General features: G+C 55.8%; 1 protein-coding gene across 2 annotated transcripts in view; it reads right to left on the minus strand.

Annotated features, from left to right (window-relative positions):
• Positions 1–9,852: 9,852 nt before the first annotated feature.
• C7H6orf132 (chromosome 7 C6orf132 homolog) overlaps positions 9,853–19,248 on the minus strand; it is a 34,979-nt gene continuing 25,583 nt past the window's right edge. The window contains exons 3-6 of one of the 2 annotated variants that reach the window (XM_043907456.1): positions 18,127–18,202; positions 13,006–16,204; positions 12,591–12,670; positions 9,853–12,357 (exon numbers count right to left, since the gene is read on the minus strand). In XM_043907456.1, coding sequence (XP_043763391.1) covers positions 12,631–12,670; positions 13,006–16,204; positions 18,127–18,202 — 3,315 coding nt within the window. In that variant the 3' untranslated portion in view covers positions 9,853–12,357; positions 12,591–12,630. The remainder of the gene's footprint in view (positions 12,358–12,590; positions 12,671–13,005; positions 16,205–18,126; positions 18,203–19,248) is intronic. The other variant, XM_043907455.1, reaches the window with a different exon arrangement.

A 19,248-nucleotide genomic window follows, 5' to 3' on the forward strand; every position in this document is an offset into this window, starting at 1 on the left:
GAGGTCTTTATGCTGGCGGGGAGGCGACATCCTCATCATTGCTGCTCTTCTTCCCCATCTCCTCCTAAAATCTCGGCCTGTCCTTCCCTCCTCCATAGCCCTTCTCCAGATGACAGGGATCCTTCCCTTCATTCACTTATTCGACAGATACTGAGCTACTATGCGCAGGCACTGACTCAGACGTTGGGATACCGCAGAGGATAACTACGCTGCTACATTCTCTGACCTTCTGGTCTAGTTGGGGGCCAGCTGGGGTTTGTGAGACAGCTCACAAACCATAGACATGCAACGGGTGGTAAATCGAGGTCCTGAAAGAAAAGACACAGTATACTCGGGCTGGGGAATTTGAGGAAGGTTTAATAAAGGGACTACCTCCTAAGGTGTGGATGAGGTAACAGGGGAGCGCAACACAGGTAGCCGGACCTGGGTGAGAACAGGGAAGGGAGGGCGCAGTTACCAGACCTGGAGAGAGGCTTTTGTGAGACCCTCCTGCCAGGAGCTGGGGCCAAAGCCATTGAGGGGGGCCAGTGGGCAGCGGCCACCCTGCCTGATCCAGGGATTAACACCCTGGCCTCCTGTCCCCTCCCTTCCTGTATCCTGCCCGTTCTCTGCTGAATGGAAGCCAGAGGGCATGGAGCCTATCCATGCAGGCAGAGCGGCCAGCCTCCCGGGGCCCATGCAGGGTGGAGAGGTGGAGAGTGAGCAGATCAGATCAGGAGGGGCAAATGAAAAGGGCTAGGTCAGGGTGGGGAAGGAGAGCTGTCAGAGCAGGGCCCTGCCTGCATTAATGGGGCCAGCTGCCTGGAAAAGCATTCCGAGGAGAGGGAAGAGCAAGCACAGGAGCTCTGAGGCAGGATGTGGGCCCCTAGACCCTGGAGAGCAGTGGGAGAGGGTGCTGGGGAGGATCAGGGGGCCAGGGGGCAGCAGAGCCCACACAGCACACAGCCTGAGTCAGGGCTTTCGGTGCTATTCAGAGATGGATCACCAGGCAGTGACAGCCGTTGACTTAACTTGTCAAAGGGTCATTCTGGCTCCTGGGTGGCCTTCTGGCTGGAAGGACATGAGAGCTGCCATTTCTCTTCAGTTACTTTCCCGTGGTCTGACACTTAACAAGCTGGGGGGAAGTGAGTCCTGGCCCCAGGACAGCCAACAAGGCCGAGGGGGACTGCTCCCTGCATCCTGAGTCCTGGACCTAGGGGAGAGGCGGAAACACAAACACACTCAGACAACTCCCTCCTCTGGGCTGTTGCAGAGTTGTCAGGGAGACAGATAAACACCAGAACCTGCTTACCACCACTCACCAAGACAGAGGAGCCAGGGTCAATAGAGGGCCGGACTTAAGGGATAAAGGGGCGCTGAGATCTGAATGGGCAGGGAGGATGTGAGCAAGTAAAGCTTCCGGAAGAGGTGAGAAAGGCTTGAGGAGGGCAGAGAGAGCTTGAGGGAAGGCAGGTGACCCAGCCTTGGGGACTCAACTGCCCTAGCGCTGCCCTCCCGTGGTCTTCTCCCGTGAGGTTACTTTGCTGTTAGCGGGAACCAGATTTCTCCTGGTAGAGCTGGCGGAAGTCCTCCCACCCCCGCCGGAGCACTGGCCCTCAGATTGTACCCCCGTGGGGCAGGTTGGGTTTTGGAGCATGTCTGCCGGCTCCGTACCAGCCTTGCCCCAGGAAAGGGGTCACCTGATCTGGCGGGGTCCAGAGCTGGAAGGGGCCCTGGCCCAGCCCCTTTACTCAGATGAATTGCTGATGATCCGGGAGGCTTTTAAATAGAAGGGCCAGGATCCTCGGAGGCTCTTAGAAGTGCTTGTGTTGTGAGCAGAGGGATGACCTGGGCCTTGTCAGTTATTTGCCATCACGAAAAAGCCCTGGGGCCCCAAATTCTAGTGGTGTTTCTTTGGATTTTTAGGCATTCGTGTATGCATTTTCTTCAACTACTGATAGTGGGTCTCCCCTGCTTCTGTTTAACTCAGGCTCCTACTGAAACAAGTCTTTAACTCTCTGATGTCTGACAGTGCACAGGTACAGGTGGGGAGCAGCTGGCCTGAGGGTACAGATTTCCCGTGGACACTCGCACTCCTGGAACTGGGTTCAAGGTGTTTTCCCTTCCTGTTGGAGCAGGGGGCTCACCGTCATCTCTATTTTATTATGGTGGTGGTGTTTTTTTCTTAGTTTACTAAAAAGTTATTTAATCTTGAATAGATAATAAATATATGTCTACGATATAACATTTAAAAGACAGAAAAAGATATAAGTAATAACTCAGCATCCCCCTTCTGCCCTCTCTCCCAGACGCCCAGTTCTCTTCCCTGGAGGCCTCCAATATGTCAGTGTCAATATCACCTGATGTATTTTTCAAGAAATAGTCTATGCATCAAACACAAATGCCTATATATACTTTCTTCCCTTTTTATATAATGGGAGATGCTGTATAAACTACCCACGTTCCCCCCCACCCCCGACTTCCCAGTGTGTATTTGGTGGTGGTTCCATGCTAATAATAAAAGGCTACTTCTGTCTGTCTTATGGTCGCACCATTCCCATTGTATGGCTCTACCATGGCTTACTTATTTAACGCATTCCAAGGGGAGGGACACATAGGTAGTTTCCAACTTCCTCCTGCTATTTCAAGCATTAATGTGATAAGTGGCTTTGTGCCTCTGGGATTTCATTGCATGTGACTACTAGCTAGATGGATGTGCAGGTAGGAGGTTTGCCTTCCCAACCTTCTCTCCACCCCCATGCTCAATCATCTCTGACCACCTCCACCAAAGCCTGCTCTCTAGTGGTCATCAAACTGGGAGTCCTTGAGGGTAAAAGCAGCTGGGAGACTGGGCTTTAAAGCCAGATTACGGAGTTTCTCAATCTCAGTCTGGGCTTCCCTGATAGCTCAGCAGTAAAGAATCTGTCTGCAATGCGGAGACACGGGTTCGATCCTTGGGTCAGGAAGATCCCCTCAAGGAGGAAATGGTAACCCACTCCAGTAATTCTTTCCTGGGAAATCCCATGGACAGAAACACACACACACACAATTGTAGTCTACTGATATTTGGGGCTAGATTGCATTGTAGCACATTTAATAGTAACTGTGACTTCCACCTGCTAAATGCCCTTAGGATCTCGCTGGTCTTTTTTGTTGTTGTTGTTTATTTATTTGGTTGCCCCAGGTCTTAGTTGCGGCATGTGGGATCTTTAGTTGTGGCATTCAAACTCTTCGTTGCGGCATGTGGGATCTACTAATAGTTCCCTGACCAGGGATTGAACCCAGGCCCCCTGCACTGGGAACATGGAGTCTTGGCCACTAGACCAAGACTGGAAGAAGTCCCTTCTCCCAGATCTGGCAACAACAACAACAATAAATATCTCCAGATATTGCCAAAGTTCCCTAGGGAGCAACCCCCCTCCTCGCCATAAGAACCGCTGAACTAAAATTAGGCACCAGGGCTGCATATTCAGACACCGGAGAGAGCTGTCTGAAAAGAACTGGGAGCAGTCAAGACTTTTTTTTCCCTCTCAAATCAGAATAAATCTCCTTTGGCTGATTCCTTTAATTTCTTTGAAGTTAGACCACAGAAATGTTCTAGAAGACAGTGTGTGTAACACTTCAGAGCTTGCATAGAATCCGGGCTGTGCAGAGTGCTGGCTCTGTGACCTTAGGCAAGTTACTTTCCCTCTCTTTTCTCATCTGTAAACCGGAGATGATAAAACTACCTACGTCCTGGGGTCATTGGGAGGATTCTTTGAAATAACATGTGTAAATGCTCAGAATAGTGCGTGGTGTGTGACAAGTTGTGGCAGGACAGGTTCCTGGGACACCCTGATTTGTGTACAGGACGTGTTTGGGGAGAGCCTTTAGGATGCATGCCTGTCAAGTAGGGAGGGGTGAGGGAGGGCAGGGAGAGAAGGCCAGCCTCCCCGGGGGGCGCCCAGGAGTTGTGAGGAGTCTTCAGAGTTGTCCTGACTTGGAAGGAGGGGCCATCAGCGAACGTGGGCTGCCGCCAGGGAGCCGACATGACCTTGGGTGAGGTGGCTGTCTCATGGAAAGGGCAGTCAGTCAGTCACATGGAAAGGACCACGGGGAGGGACCCAGCTGAGCACGAACAGATGCAGCATCTCTGCCAGCAGGGGGAGCCAGAGCTTCAGTCCTGAAAAGGGAGGGGTTCAGGGTGGCCACACAGGGCCCGCGATGTGAGTGCTCATTGGCCAGTATTATGAGGCTATATATATATTTTTTCCTCTCTTTCTTCTTTAAGATATTTATTTATTTGACTGTACCAGGTCTTAGTTGTGGCATGGAGGATCTAGTTTCCTGGCCAGGAATTGAACCCAGCATTGAGAGTGTGGAGTGTTAACCACTGGAGTACCAGATAAGTCCCCCAGACTATATTTCAATAGAAGTAAAGTGCTTTTAAAACACTCTGGACCCCCAGGAATGCCTGCCAGCCTAACAGCGCCTCATGCCTCCTTTCAGCACCCTGCTTATCCTTCCCTTGTTCTCTCTTCCTACTGCCCTACGGGAATCAGGAGGGGTGATGTCATGGCCACCCCAGCCACAGCGCCTGAGGCAGAGAGCGGGGCCCCGGGTGGTTGGATCTTCCCTGTCCTCCACCATGTGGCTTAGGCCATGTCTCTTGGCCTGTTGGGAATTTAGTTTCTTCACTGATAACTGGATACTGCCTTCCCAGAGAGGAGTGGGATGATTAAATAAGATACGGCACTGCAGCAGTTCTCAAAGTGTGGTCCTTGGGTCATCAGGACTGGCAGCCCCACCTGGGAACTTTGTTGTTCATTTGTTAAGTTGTGTCTGAATCTTTACGACCCCATGAACTGCAGCACCCAGGCATCCCTGTCCTTCACTATCTCCTGGAGTTTGCTCCAACTCATGTCTGTTGAGTCAGTGATACCATCCAACCACCTCATCCTCTGTCATCCTCTTCTACTCCTGCCCTCAATCCCAGCATCAGGGTTTTTCCAATGAGTTGACTCTGTATCAGGTGGCCAAAGTATTGGAGCTTCAGCATCAGTCCTTCTAAAGAATATTCAGGGTTGATTTCCTTTAGGATTGACTGGTTTGATCTCTTTGCTGCCCAAGGGACTCTCAAGAGTCTTCTCCTGCACCACAGTTCAAAAACATCAATTCTTTGGCACTCAGCCTTGTTTATGGTCCAACTCTCACATCCGTACATGACTAGAAACGTGAATTCTCAGGACCCACAGCAAACTCACTGAATCAGGAGTGCTGGGAATGAGACCCAGGGATCTGTGTTTTCACAAATCCTCCAATATATCTAATGCAGCTCGAGTTTGGGAAATACTGGCAGATGGGGCAGCACTTAGCTCTGTGCCTGGATTCTAAGGGGACCCCTGTCAACCTCAGCAGGAACATCCTTTTCTGGGCTTGAGGTCAGGTACCTGTGAGCAGAGCGCCACCTGCTGGTTACATGCGCAGCCAACCTCACATGTAAAATGAGGTTCACACAGAGGGACTCAGCCTAGACCTCTGGGGCAAGGACAGCAGTGCTATGACACAAACTTCCTCTCTTCGCTCCCCTCCACTCTCCCTGGAGAAATCAGGTTAAAGTGAATGTCAAGGGCAGCCTTAAATGGCCAGGAGAGGTCATCGAAGATGACAGCAGTGTGTATGTTTGCATCAGCAATAACTGATACCCTTTCCCAAGGGTTTGAGTGTCAGAATCTGTAGAGGAAGCAGGTAAAGAGATGCCTGCCCTCCTTCCTCTGCCCAGTCATGCATGAACTCCCACTGGGGTCACAGGGCTGAGGGCGGCCTTGATGACCCAGTCACAGGCCAGCAAAGGGGACCACCCGTGGTGCCAGGCCAGCAGTGTGACCCGTGTGGCCACCTGCTCTACTTGGCCACCCGGCTCCCCTGGGTGGGAGAGCTTTGAAATGTCTTGCTTTATATCCTAGTTATGTGTGTGTGTGTATGTATGTGTGTCCTGCACTCGACTGTGAGCCTCTTGCCTGACTCCTTGCCTTTGTTTGTTTTCTGGCTGTACTGGGTGACTTGTGGATCTCAGTTCCCTACCCAGGGATCGTACCCAGGCCCTTGGCAGTGAAAGGATGGAGTCCTAACCACAGGACCGCCAGGGAATTCCTGTTGGCTCCTTGCCTTGTACTTTGCAGCCCGCTAGCACTGTGGGAGGGAATTGCCTCAGGTTTGTGCCGCCTCGGGCATTTGGAACAAATGCTGGAAAGTTTTGAACCAAAAGGCAGGAAGCTCACAGATATGGTAAGAGAGAGAAAGAGAGGAAGCAGGTGCCCACCAAACCCTCTTTGAGTGGCTCAGAACACAAATGACAGTGACAAGAAGTCAGGAGACAGACTTCTCCTGGGAGGAAGTCTTAAAGGAGACCGGAGGCTCGGTCTGGGGAAGACAGATTGAAGAAATACAGTTTTCAGGGATGAGAAGGGAATGCCCCACAGACGGGCTTCCAGCGGCATCCTGCCTCAGCGGCACACTGCGGCGGGAGAAGGGAAGACGGCAGTGTCTCTGGGTCCGCATTCTGTGTGTGGGTCCCTCCTAAGGCCGAGGACCTTGTGCAGGGAGCTCGCTGTTTAACGGGGGGGGGGGGGCGGGGGGGGCGGGGTGTGTGTGTGTGAAGCAAAAACAAACCCAAACCCCTTGAGCTGTCAGGCTCCCTCCTGAGGGAGGGCTCTGTAGGAGGGGCGGGGGGGACAGTGAACAGGCTGATCCTCTCTGGCTTCTGCCACCCTGGCCCTCGGAGGTGCTGCTGCTTCTCACTGTCCGGCCCACGTTTGACAGAAGCATTCCCAGTGACCCTGGTAGCACAGGGACAGGCTGGAGACCGATCACGGCGCTGAGGATGGGAGGTCCGCAGGGGAGTGAACGTGCAGTGCAGGTCGTTGGGCTGCTTGGCGCTGGCAGCTCCAGGGGGCAGCAGCTCTGACCTGATACGAGGGTCATCTGAGGACCAGGTGGACCACACCTGCTAGTACCCAGCTCCTTCTGCCTCCACTTAGAGGGCATCAGGTCTCAGGGCACCAGGCAGGAGCCTCTTCAAGGCATCTCGACGCCTTTATGATGAAACCCACGAGGTCTGTCCCTAAAACCATTACTTTACATCCTGCAGGAACCTCAGCATTAGATCAGGTCACAGACATCTAGAAATAAGAGGGTTGGGATTTCCCTGGTGGTCCAGCGGTTGAGAATCCGCCTTGCAATGCAAGGGAGGCGGGTTCGATCGCTGGTCCGGAAAGATCCCACATGTCGTGGAGCAACTAAGCCCAGGTGTCACAACTAGAGAGTCCGTGTGCTGTAACAAAAGAGCCCCAGTGATACAACGGAGATCCTGCATGCTGCAGCGAAGACCCAGTGCAGCCAAAAAAAAAATACCAGAGGGTTGTGTGATCACGAGTCCATAGGAGACGCCTTTGCCCCCAAGGAACTTATAGTGCGTGATAGCATCTGATTACATACTAACAGGTAGCCATTCAACAAATGCATATTAGTACCTGGTGCACCCAGGAGCAGCCCGAGATGCTGGGGATACTGTGATGAATGAGACAGGCATCCTTGTGGAGAAAACAGGCTGCTGGGGAGGGAGATGTGTGAGGGGAACTGGGGAGCTTTAACAGGAGCTGAGATGGCTGAGGGCGTGAGGGATGTTTGGAGGGCGTGAGGGATGTTTGGGGGGCTCAAAGGATGAGCCAGCCAAGGGAAGTGGGTGCCGCGGTGTGGAGGAGGGAGGGGTCTCCAAGCGGCGCAGGGCTGTCTGGGCCTTGAAGAGCAAGTCAGCCTTGAGGAAGCTGAGGGGGCGGATAGTGAGGCCATCGGTCTGGCTGCTCCGGCCTCACGATTGTGTGAGAAGGAAGGAAGAGGAGAGGAGAGGCCGAATCTGAGTGGCCGGCAGGATCCACAGGGAAATGGCTGGGAGCAGAGTACTTTCAAGTTAGAAATGGGGACCTTGGGGGCAGGCCAGACAGGGATGCCATTGAGTCTCCTGACAAGGACGCTATGGAGAAGGAAGACTGGCTGGCGGAGGAAGGAAGGAGACAGGTCTCCTGAAGGACAGGAAATCTCAGAGAACCATCTGTAGGAATTCCGAGGGCAGTTCTCAAGGACGGGAGCGGGGAGGGGCTCCCCTGTGCCAAGTGTTGACAACGGTTCTAGAGCTCTGAGAACTGGGCCAGAGCACAGGACCGTCCAGGTAAAGATGGCGCATCCGCAAGGCGCTGCCTGGGTCTCCGCCCCCTCCCAGAAGCGCACCTTCCTTCTCTCACCTTCTTGGCCAAAAGCGCCCCCAGAGGCCCCAGCAGCGGGTCCGCAGCGGCCGGCCGGCCCTGGGCCTTCGGGAGGAGGAGGCCCAGCTTCTCTGCCTGGACTCAGCAGCCGCCCATTGTGGGCGGCTGACTGACTCACAGTGGGAAACCAGCACTGCCCTCGAGCTTCAGAGATGAAAGTGGCCACAGAGGGGAGGCAGAGGGGAGGCAGGTGGGGGGTGAGCAGGCGGGGGCAGGCCCGGCTGACGCCTGGCATGGAGGGAGCGCCTCCCTCAGTGGAAGGCATCTCTCTCTCCTGCAGCCTCCCGCAGGGGTGGGAGGAGGCCTCTCTGCTTCCAGGAAACCCCACCCTGGAGAAAGCCGAGCTTTCTCCTTTGGGAGAAGAGGGCCCTTCAGACATCACTGCAGGCCCCAGGACCTGACCCGCTGCTGCTTTGGGCCAGACCTCAAAGGGAGATGGGGATGGTGGTTCTGGGTACCGGGACTTGGGCCACGTCCAGGAAGCAGTGAGGAGGCTCCAGAAACCAAGGTGCGACCACCCCGATCCAGGAACACCTATGCCACCTACACCCATTAACTTTGCCTATTAGCTTTCCCCTCCTCAGGCCCTCCCCATCCCTGCTCCGACAGGTACACAGTTTGGGGGAGGCGTGATGTGACTGGGAGAGGGATGAAACGTGGGAATGGTGGGAGGCAGGCAGCGGTGATGAGCAGAGGCTGGAGGCAGGTGGGCTATTCTGAACAATTCACTCTTCTTCTTGGAGCTCTAATTTTCTCATGGAAGCCCTAATTTCTCAACATGGAAGTAGGTGTATTACAAGGCCAGCACACCTTAGACAACTGTCGGGAGTAAACGAGCAAAGGAATGAATTTTCCAAACTGTCAAAATTAAGTACACTGTTGGTGGTTACCATGACCACGATTTCATCAGGAGTTCTCACGGTGAAGTCCATGGAGTCCAGTCTGGGGGGATCTGTGGAGTGCCTGAAATAACCTGTAAAAATGCATGTGGGGGCATCTTTCTGGGGTGAGGATGCATAGCTCTCAACAGCTATTTAAAGAAGTCTGGGACTAAGTTTAAGACCCCCACACAGGGTGGTACAGCGGTTAAGACTGTGTTGCCAGTGCAGGGGGCACAGCTTCAATCCCTGGTTGGGGAACTAAGATCCCACATGCCATGCAGCAGGGTCAAAAGATTTCCCCCCCCCCCCGCCCCCCAAAAAACCCACACAGCACGCATCCATCCCGGTCACTTTCAAGATGAGTTAGAGATGACTCAAGGTGATCCCTTGATCCTCCCCTCCTGCAGAGCAGCCAGAGGCAGGGCCCCATCCTTGCTCACAGTTCAGGGTGGGGACGGTGAGAGACAAGAGAACCAGGGAGCCCCAGGATGGGAGAGGGGAGGCCCTTCCAAGTTGCCAGACAAGTGAGTCACCCTCCCAGCCTCCCTTTCCCAGAAACCCCCCCCCCCCACAAAAGGCTCAGCCACAGGAAACACCCCAAGCACACTCTCTCTCACTGTCCTGAAATGACCTCTGGTTCTCAGTTTCCTCTTCTGGGAAAGCTAAAGATGCTTTATGGAAAACCATGCAGGGCCACACACAAGATGCAGTTTATTGAGCAATTACTGAGTACCAGATATATGTTGGATGCTTGACTTGGATCACATAAACGGCACCCTTTCAAGAGGCCTCCCCCTGACCAGGCAGTCAAAGTCAATCCACTCCTCTCCCCCACCCTCCAGTTATTCTCATAGTCCCTGTTTTTTCCCCTCCCTACCATTCTTTATAATAGAGGCTGTTTCTATGCGTTCCTTCCATTCTCTCTCCTCCACGAGACTAGTCTTGCCATGGGTAGGAGGCGTGTGAATGTTGATGGCTGTGTATCGGTGCTAAGCACAGTGCCTGCTATCTCGTGGCCACTCAGATCCCTGTTAAATGACTGTCTCTAGTCGTCACAACAGCCTCATGAGGTAGGTTATCATATCCATTGTACGGAAGAAACTGAGGTTCAGAGACTCAGAGATTTGCTTTGGGGCACAGTCTGTTATCACCAGACTTCAGCTCTACTCCCTCCCCTTGAAAGGACTTGGAGAATGAGAAAACCTAAGGGTCAGAAGAGAGAGTTAGGCCCAGCATGATGGCTCCAGTTCAGCCACCACCCTGTGCTCGGCCTTTCCCGGCTCAGTTCACTTCCCCAACCTCTCATCACAGCCCAGTACGTCCCAGTCATCAATCCGCAGCCACAGGACTGGAGGCCATCCAGACTGGCCTGTGTATTTCCAAGCCAAGAGAGAATCAGTCCTTCCCTGCCAACCCCAGAGCAAGATACAGCTAGGAGTCCACAGCCCACCCCTCAAGCCTTAACACAGCAGATAAATTAGTGAAATCTTGTAAAAAACATTGTACAGGGGGAAATACATACATATATATAGAGCCAGTGCTGGCACTGGGATGCGGCTGGCTTTTTAGACACCGTAACCAGATCCTGCCCCATCAGAGCACCTGCCCACCCCAGCACTCTTTCCCTGAAGTGGTCCTCTGCTACCCCCCACCCTGGTATACTGTCAGTGGTTAGCACACATCACAGAGGTCCAACATCGTGCCCCCAAAGGGAAATGCTTCCTGGGTGCCCCCGCCAGCCTGCTCCTCTGAGGCGGGCACCCCCTGCCCTATTCCCTCACCCAGGTAGCCTGCCTTGGCCTGGCCCCAGGAGTTCAATCCACCAAGACCTGAAGACAAGATGGACCAAGGAATACTGTTCTCTGATATGTCTGATGGCCAGACATCATCTACACCAGGGCTGTTTTTTGAAAGTGGAAGGGGTTCTAATTAACTGGAAAGCAGGCCTAAACCCAGACTTCCCACCGAAGAACAAATGGTCACCCTACTGATCAGGTTTCTCTGCTCTGAACGGGCCTGGTCCTGCACTCTTGACTTTCCAAATCACGGTCCCTACTCGCAGCAAACTCTTCTTAGACCTCTATTCCCATCTCTGTCACTTTCTACTCTCCAAGGCCTTCTGGCATCTTGGTTACACATCCCAAGGCCTCGATAATATTGGGGACCTGTAGTACTGGGGCTGGGAGGGGTGGTTGGGATGATGCCCCTCCAAATCCCATACAGGACCTGACCATCACTCAAGGCCTTTGGTGTCAAGCCCCAGGCTCTCTAGCTCCTTGGCCCCAACCCCCTAAATCATGGCTACCTGGGTCTGAGTAGAAAAGCAAGCCTCCACCCTGTGTCTTCCATCCCAAACTTGCCAAGTCTTCCCTCTCTAGGCCCTTCTGTAGCTCAAGGCCAGGGAGAAATGAACCTCCAATTCCCCCATCCCCACTCATGGTCAGTGCAAAGCACTTTGTTCTGGTACCTCCCCCACTTGTGCCTGCATATTCCTGGTCCCACCTCAATGTGGCTTTCATACCAGCAACTCTAGGTATCACCTCTGGATTGGCAACTGGTGGGCAGGTGGAAGCTGAGATCAACCTGTAGCACCCTGCACCCCCACCCAGATAGGGCTGGTCCCCAGCCCCTCATGAGAACCTGACCAACAACCACAGCCATTCTGATGGGTTCCCATTGGGTTCCCATTCAGAGCCAATGCCCCTGCCCTTGCTTTTAGAACCTGCTCAGCAGGGCTGCTTGGAAAACTGCTTTCAGTAAGCCCTGCTAAGGCAAATAGTCCCAGACAGTGAAAACTCAGGCTCCGGGTCCTTAAAAGTTCCTTCTCTTCTCCCTCCTCCTCCCTCCCACCCTCCTCTGCAGACAGCCCACAGCCACACCAAGGCTTTGGGAAACAGAAGTCCAATCCTGATCTTCCTGGGGCCACTGTTTCACTCGTTGTCCGTCTGTCTGTCTTTGGGAAACAAAGACTCTTCTGTGTCTGAGTGAGGCTACCTAACACCAGTTGCATCCCTCCCAACCCCACCAAAACAAGCGCCCGGATCCGACCCCTTGGAGGACAGCTGAGAAAACCCTGAGCTCAGGACGGGGCCTTCCAATGGGCCCCTGAGTAGGCATAGGAGATGGGATGGCGGGTCCCAGGCCTCACAGTGAATGTGTTGATGGAGATTCCGTAGTGCGTGTTGTTGTGGGGAGACCTGGTGGGGAGCAGGAGAGAGATGAGGTTAGTATCTGCAGCTGGTTAACCATCACCCCGAGAATCTCCCCAGGGCCATCAGAGGAAGGATGGAGCTGCCCCTCAAGCCCAGCGCTTATCCTCTCCAGTGGGACCCCAGTATTGACCCATCAGCCACAGGGTTCCCTCCTGTCCAGGCCGTGTTGCCAGAGTACATGCGCAATACCCTCCTTCTCAGAACCCTTCCCTCCTAGCCTGGCTCTGGATGCATCTCGGTGATGGGAAATCTCAGCACTCAAGGACCACTCAGCTCTCCCCCACCCCACACGGGGACTCTAGGAAGAGAGAGACAGGAGAGAAGACAAAGGAGAGTGGGTGTTAGGGAAGCGCGCCTCCTTGCCCCTTTTCTCTGCCCTGAGAGCCAGGATGGAGAAAACCAAATATCCGGGGGGATGGCCGCAGCCTGGCCAGCTCCGGGTGGTCTGGGGGCGAGCCTCCGTCTCCCCTGCCTTCCCAGCCCAGCCCCCCTCTCCCCTGCTTTCCCTGCCCAGCCCCCATCTCCCCTGCCTTCTCTGCCCAGCACCCCCTTCCCCTGCCTTCCCAGCCCAGCCCCCATCTCCCCTGCTTTCTCAGCCCACCATCACCCTGGCCACCCTGGCCCGCCGCTCACCTGCCGGTAGCGGTAGCCGGGGCGCAGCCGTAGTCGCCGCCGCCGCCGCCGCCGCCGAGAGCTTTGTACTTGGTCTCTCCGCGAGGGGCGCCCTCCAGGGACATCTTCCGCGAGTGCAGGCCGCCGGGGGGCCCGCGGCCCGCCGAGTTGACGCGCCGCATCTCGGGGCCGCTGGGCGCTGCAAAGGGGCCCCCGGGCTGCGGCCCGAAGCAGTTGGGGGAGCTCAGGCTGCGGCCGGTGGCGCCGCGGGGCGGCCCGGGGTAGCGGTGGGGCTCCCCGACGTAAAGGCGCTTCTTGATGAGCGAGCGACCCCCGCCCCCGCCCGAGAAGCGCTCCAGGCCCCGGGCCGGACCTGGATCGGCGGAGAAGTGAGAGAAGCTGCGAGGTGGGCCCGCGTTGGCGAGCTGCCCCAAGTCTGAGAAATTGTTCCGGGGAGGGGAACTCCGGCGCCCCAGATACTGAAAGGGGGCGGTCGGGGGCTCGGGGTCATTGCTGAATTCTGGCGGTGGTGGGATGACCTCAAAGTTTAACTCCTCCTCCTTGTCTTCCTCCGGTTTGTGGGAAGGAGAAGGAGGGGAAGAGAAAGACTTGGGCAGGAGGCGGCCCTGGAGGAGGCTGGAGGGCTCTGGTCTCTCCCAGGCCGCCGAGGCCCGGGGCTCCACCTTTGTCCAGCTGGGCCCGCGGCCCGACTCCGTGCCCTCTGGGTCCCTGCGGGGCTGGGGTTCCCACTGACGGAGTCCTTTGGGCTGTCCTGGCGAGGTTAGCTGGGGGACATTCCCAGTCTCCTTGGACACCTTAGGGACCACAGTGAAGGAGTTGGGCTGGCCCTCGTTGTACAAGATGGTATCAGAGCCTGCTTCGGGCTGGCTGGGGCCTCGGACACTCCCTGGCAGGGAGGACTGGCCCAGGGCAGCCCCCCTGGGCCTCCCCTTCTGGGCCCTCTGCTTGGCTGCAAGGAGCAGGGCCATCGGGGAGCCCCGCTCCACCACCTCCCCCGTCACCGGGTGCCTGAGGAGCTCGTCAGCAGCCTGGGGTGAGGCTGGGGGCTTGGGCGGCAGCTCCTGGGGCTCCTTCCCCTCCACAGGCTTGCCTGACCCTGCAGCCTCTCCTCTGGACAGGGTGGGCGTCACCACAGCCACCTCTCTGCTGGGGCTGTTCTGGCTGCGATGAGGCTTGTAGAAACACGGCGCCTCTTCTCGCCCAGGTGATATCTTTGAGGGGAAGGCTGGAGATGAGCGGGCTCCCTGTGTAGGAGGCTTACTGGCCTCTGAGGAGTGCCCCTCTACCTCTGGCTTGGAGGGCACTGCAAGTTCTTCATGTTCTGGCTTCTCCCACTGCCCAGCTGCGACCAGGTTCTTTTCTGCTATCAGTTGGGAAGATGTGATGGGTAGAGGTGTGGCCTTGGGTGGTGTGGTTGGTCCAGGTGTGGCCTTGGGTGGTGTGGCTGGCCCGGGCGTGGCCTTGGGTGGTGTGGCTGGTCCGGGCGTGGCCTTGGGTGGTGTGGCTGGTCCGGGCGTGGCCTTGGGTGGTGTGGCTGGTCCGGGCGTGGCCTTGGGTGGGGTGGCTGGCCCAGGCGTGGCCTTGGATGGGGTGGCTGGTCCGGGTGTGACCTTGGACTGGAGTGGTGTGTTTGGCAGAGGGGTGGTGGATAGAGGTGGGAGATTCTTGGCCACAGGCTTGGAGAATTTGCCGTTATCAACTCTGTTTCCAAAGATTCTTCCCCCTTCTGGCTGAGGTTTGGGAGGCAGAGAGCCTCTGCTGGGCCTGGCCTCCTTCTCAGCTGATGAGGAAAGCTGGGCCTCCAGCTTCTTCCGGATCTCCCAGACACTAGGAGTTGGTGCGTCTTGGGGGAGGTAATCCACAGGAGGGAGGGTCAGGCTGGTAGCATCCTTCTTTGGCCGGCTGCAGGGACTCTCCTCAGGAATGCTTGAAGGGGCCTCCTTCTCTGGCAGGCTTGGGGGCGCCTCCTTCTGTAACAGACTCGGGGGCGCCTCTTTCGCTGGCAGGCTGGGACACTTGTGGTCCTCCCTTCCCTGAGAGGCTGCCGCTGGACCTGGTCTGTGACTGGCGAGCCGGTCCTCTCTCCTGGAGCCGCAAAGATAGGCTGACAGCTCGTCCCGCAGCTTTGCCATCTGGCTGGGATCCCGCCAGTCCATGGGCTCCGAAGAGGCTGTCTCCTCCGGGCTCGGGGGGTCAGGTTTGGGTTTGGGAGCAGGAGAGCTAGCCTTGGGTCTTTTCATCAACCCAGCAGGTGGAGGGGCTGCCTTCTCGGCAGATGGCAGAGGAGGGGCGGCTGGGGGCAGCGGGGGTGCTGGCGGAGGGAGCGGGGGTGCAGGAGGGGGCAGGGGAGGGGCTGGAGGTGGCGTCTCGGCTTGTTCACTGCTCTGGACCTGAGGCTGGCCCGGCCTCGGGCCAGCCGGTGCCACAGCGCCGGGCTCCTCGGGGTGCACTAGCTCAGAAGCCCTGTCTGGGTAGGCCTGGCACGCGGAGCGGATCTGGAAGCTGGGAGGCAGTGAGGGTCGACTGGGGCCCTTCTTGGTGGGCTCTTCGTCCTCAGGAGGAGCCCCTTGTACCTCTGGAATGGAGATGGACGAAGTCCTGACTGGCGTTGGGGGAGGCACCTTGAATGACCGGGGGAAGGTGAGGTGGGACTCCGGACCCAGGAGGCCCCCCTTGGGCTCAGCAGGGCTCCTGGGGGGGCTGCTTCTGGGGGCGTCAGGCTGCCTGCCATTCAGCGTTACTTCCGATTTCCACTTGGTGACACCCCCAGCGGGGAAGAGGCGGGTCCCCACGGCATGGGGAGACCCTGGGGCTGGGGGTGTCGGGGTTGGCACGAGGGGTGGAGGTGGGGCTTGAACGGCCTGGGGTGGGGCGGGCGGAATGAAGTCAGGAGGCGTGGGTGTGGATGGGGAGGAAACGGTGGGGGCGGGGGAAAGGGCCCCCATTCCTGGGGGCAGAGCTGGGGCTGTGCTGGGTGGGGGTGGGTGCAGTGATTCCAGCAGGGGGGGAGGCGGGGGAGCTGTGGAGGGTGGAGGTGGCGGTGAGAGCTCCTCTGGAGGCTGCAGGGTGCCCAGGGGCGGCGCCGGCGCCGGGCCCGGGGGAGGTGGGGGGATGAGTAAGTCCTGGCCATACTGTCCAGGCCTTAGGTCCCCCACAGAGCTGTATAGTCGGAGGTTGCCATTGACGAGCGTGCTGGTGCCTGGAAGGAGGGAGAGGCAGAGATGAGGAGGGTGAGCAGGCAGCGCGGGCTTGCTACCTCCTGAGAGAGCAGCTGGCTGGTTTCGCGAACACCAAGCGAGGAGCAGCCATGTCTCCAGTCTCCTGACCTCTCCTGAGAGGGACCCTCTTCTTTCCAGGGAGGGACCCCTGTGCCCCTGGCACAGCCTCTGGAGCCTGTGCTGAATTTTCTCCACTGGCTTCCGAGGCTCAGGCTCCACGCTTCTGCCCTGCTCACAGTCCTATATATCATCCCTTTACTAAACTCGCTTTGGCCAGAAACGCCAGGGTTCAAATCCAGGCTCTTCTGCTTACTAAATGTGTGACCTTGGACACACTGGTTAAACTTGCGGAGCCTCAGTTTCATTATCTGTAAAATGGGAATAACGTCAGCAATTGCCTCATAAATCTGTTTGAGGATTAAGAGAATTTATATAAAAGAATGGAAAGAGCCTATCAGGTGCTAGGTCCAGAGAATGGTAATCACTTTGACTACTACCGCCTGTGCTTAACTTTCCATTCTGCGTAAGACAGGGAAGCTGGGAGACATAGGAAGTCGTGGATGGGGGTAGGGGCCTGGACACGTCGGTGAGGAAGTTTGGGTGAAAGTTTGGGAGGAAGAAATCTGCATGAGCAACTCCTGCTTTCTAAAGATCCTGAGTCTACCAAGAATCCAGAGAACCTCGCAGAGAACTGGAACAGACTCTGGACTGCCAGATGGATGGAGTGGAAATGAATTGACTTGGTTGACTCAGGCACTAGAGAGATACTGAGTCCTGCCCCCCCCCCCCCCCCCCCCGGCCCCAGAGGCTCAAATCCCTACCCCCTGGCCCCAGTCCCTACCCCCTCCCTAGTGTCTGCAGACCACCAGGATGCCCTAGTTACTCCTCTCTGAGGGGCACATATCCTTTGCCTCCCCCACCTCTTAATTTCTGGCACAGAGTGAAACAAACCCAGGAATGTGCAGCTCTGAAGGGCTCCTCCCAGTTTCCTGACTTCAAAATAAAGACCACATCCATTGAGCACCCAAGTGTTAGGAGCTGGGACACAGCAGTAAAAGACAAACCAAAACATAGTCAAAATACTGGCCCTCTTGCAGCTTGTGTTTTAACGGGACAATGAGATAGACAATGAACACATCAGTAAATTTCCACCACATCGAGGTGATGAGTGATATGGGGGGAAAACTGAGGAGGGGTGCTGGGGGTGCAATGTGAATAGAGAGGTCTGGGAAGACCTGGCTGAGAAGGTGACATTGGAGGAAAGACGGAATGAGAGAGGGAGAGAGGGCTGTGCACACGTGCAAGGGAAGAACAGACTGGACCGCAGGGAGTGCAAAGGCCCAGGGGTGGAAACGAGCCTGGATACTGAAGGAGCAGCAAGGAGAGTGGGATGAGACGAGAAAGCCAGCAGATTAGGCCACGTGGGGCCGGATTCTGGCCGTCCTGGCAAGAACCCTTCTGTTAGGTGACAAGGGAAGTCACTGGCGGGTTTTGAGCAAGCGATATGACAAGAAGTGACTCACATCCTATCCAGTACTTTGTTTGTGCCTTCAGAACTGGAACTGTCTTGCCCGGAGATACGTAGGGGCAAGGGGTTAAGTGACTTGCCCCAGGGAACGAGGCTAATATGCAGGGGAGCTGGGATTCAAGGCCAGGGCTGCCTGACTCCAGGGTTCTTTCTATCACTCACGCTGCCCTTGTTCCTGCTCTGGCCCCAGCCCTCACCATCCTTCCTCCCCTGGGCCTTAGCTCTGGCTCTCCTCATCTCCCACCCACAGCAGCTAGCAGCCAAGAGGCCTGGGGACTCCAGCTTTATCACCAGCTGGGGAGGGAGGTCCAGATGCTTGGGCTTAAGGAGGAAAAAAAGAAAGATAGACAAGCCTCAAGCCTGGGGTCCTCTTACCTGTCACTTGTTTGTCTGCAAAGTTGTCTGGCACACAGGGGGTGGGTACAGCCAGTCCATGGTTCTCCTGGGCATCCTGAAAGAGAGCAGAACCGTCAGGGGACAGGGAAAGACAGTTCTTAACTTGCTGCTCTGTGAGGCCGTTATAATTGCTGGAAAATTCACAGGAATAACCAGTGAGTATACTGAAATATGGGCTTAGTTAAAAGGGTGAATTTTATGATATAGTCAACTCTTGTTATTCGCAGTACTTAGGGTCTGTGAAATTGCTGCAAACACTGAATTAGTAAAAACTGGATCCATGCCCTGAGGGAAATACAGGGTTCAGTTCAGTTCAGTCGCTCAGTCGTGTCCAACTCTTTGAGACCCCATGAACCACAGCACGCTAGGCCTCCCTGTCCATCACCAACTCCCTGAGTCCACCCAAACCCAAGTCCATTGAGTCGGTGATGCCATCCAACCATCTCATCCTCTGTCGTCCCCTTCTCCTCCTGCCCCCAATCCTTCCCAGCATCAGGGTCTTTTCAAATGAGTCAGCTCTTCGCATCAGGTGGCCAAAGTACTGGAGTTTCAGCTTCAACATCAGTCTTTCCAATGAACACTTGGGACTGATCTCCTTTAGGATGGACTGGTTGGATCTCCTTGCAGTCCAAGGGACTCTCAACAGTCTTCTCCAACACCACAGTTCAAAAGCATCAATTCTTTAGTGCTCAGCTTTCTTCACAGTCCAACTCTCACATCCATATATGTGTGTGTGTGTGTGTGTGTGTGTGAGTGGGGTGTGTGTGTGTGTGTGTGTGTGTGTGTGTGAGTCACTCAGTCATGTCCGACTCTTTGCAACCCCATGGACTGTAGCCCACCAGGCTTCTCCAACACCACAGTTCAAAAGCATCAATTCTTTGGTGCTCAGCTTTCTTCACAGTCCAACTCTCACATCCATATAGGGGTGTGTGTGTGTGTGTGTGACTCAGTCATGTCCAACTCTTTGCAACCCCATGGACTGTAGCCCACCAGGCTCCTTTGTCGCCCATCAGGCTCCTTTGTCCGTGGGATTCTCCAGGCAAGAATACTGGAGTGGGTTACCATTTCCTTCTCCATCCATACCGGGTTAGGATCCTGTAA

The sequence above is a fragment of the Cervus elaphus genome, chromosome 7 (assembly GCF_910594005.1).
Source record: "Cervus elaphus chromosome 7, mCerEla1.1, whole genome shotgun sequence".
NCBI classification, from domain to species: Eukaryota; Metazoa; Chordata; class Mammalia; order Artiodactyla; family Cervidae; genus Cervus; species Cervus elaphus.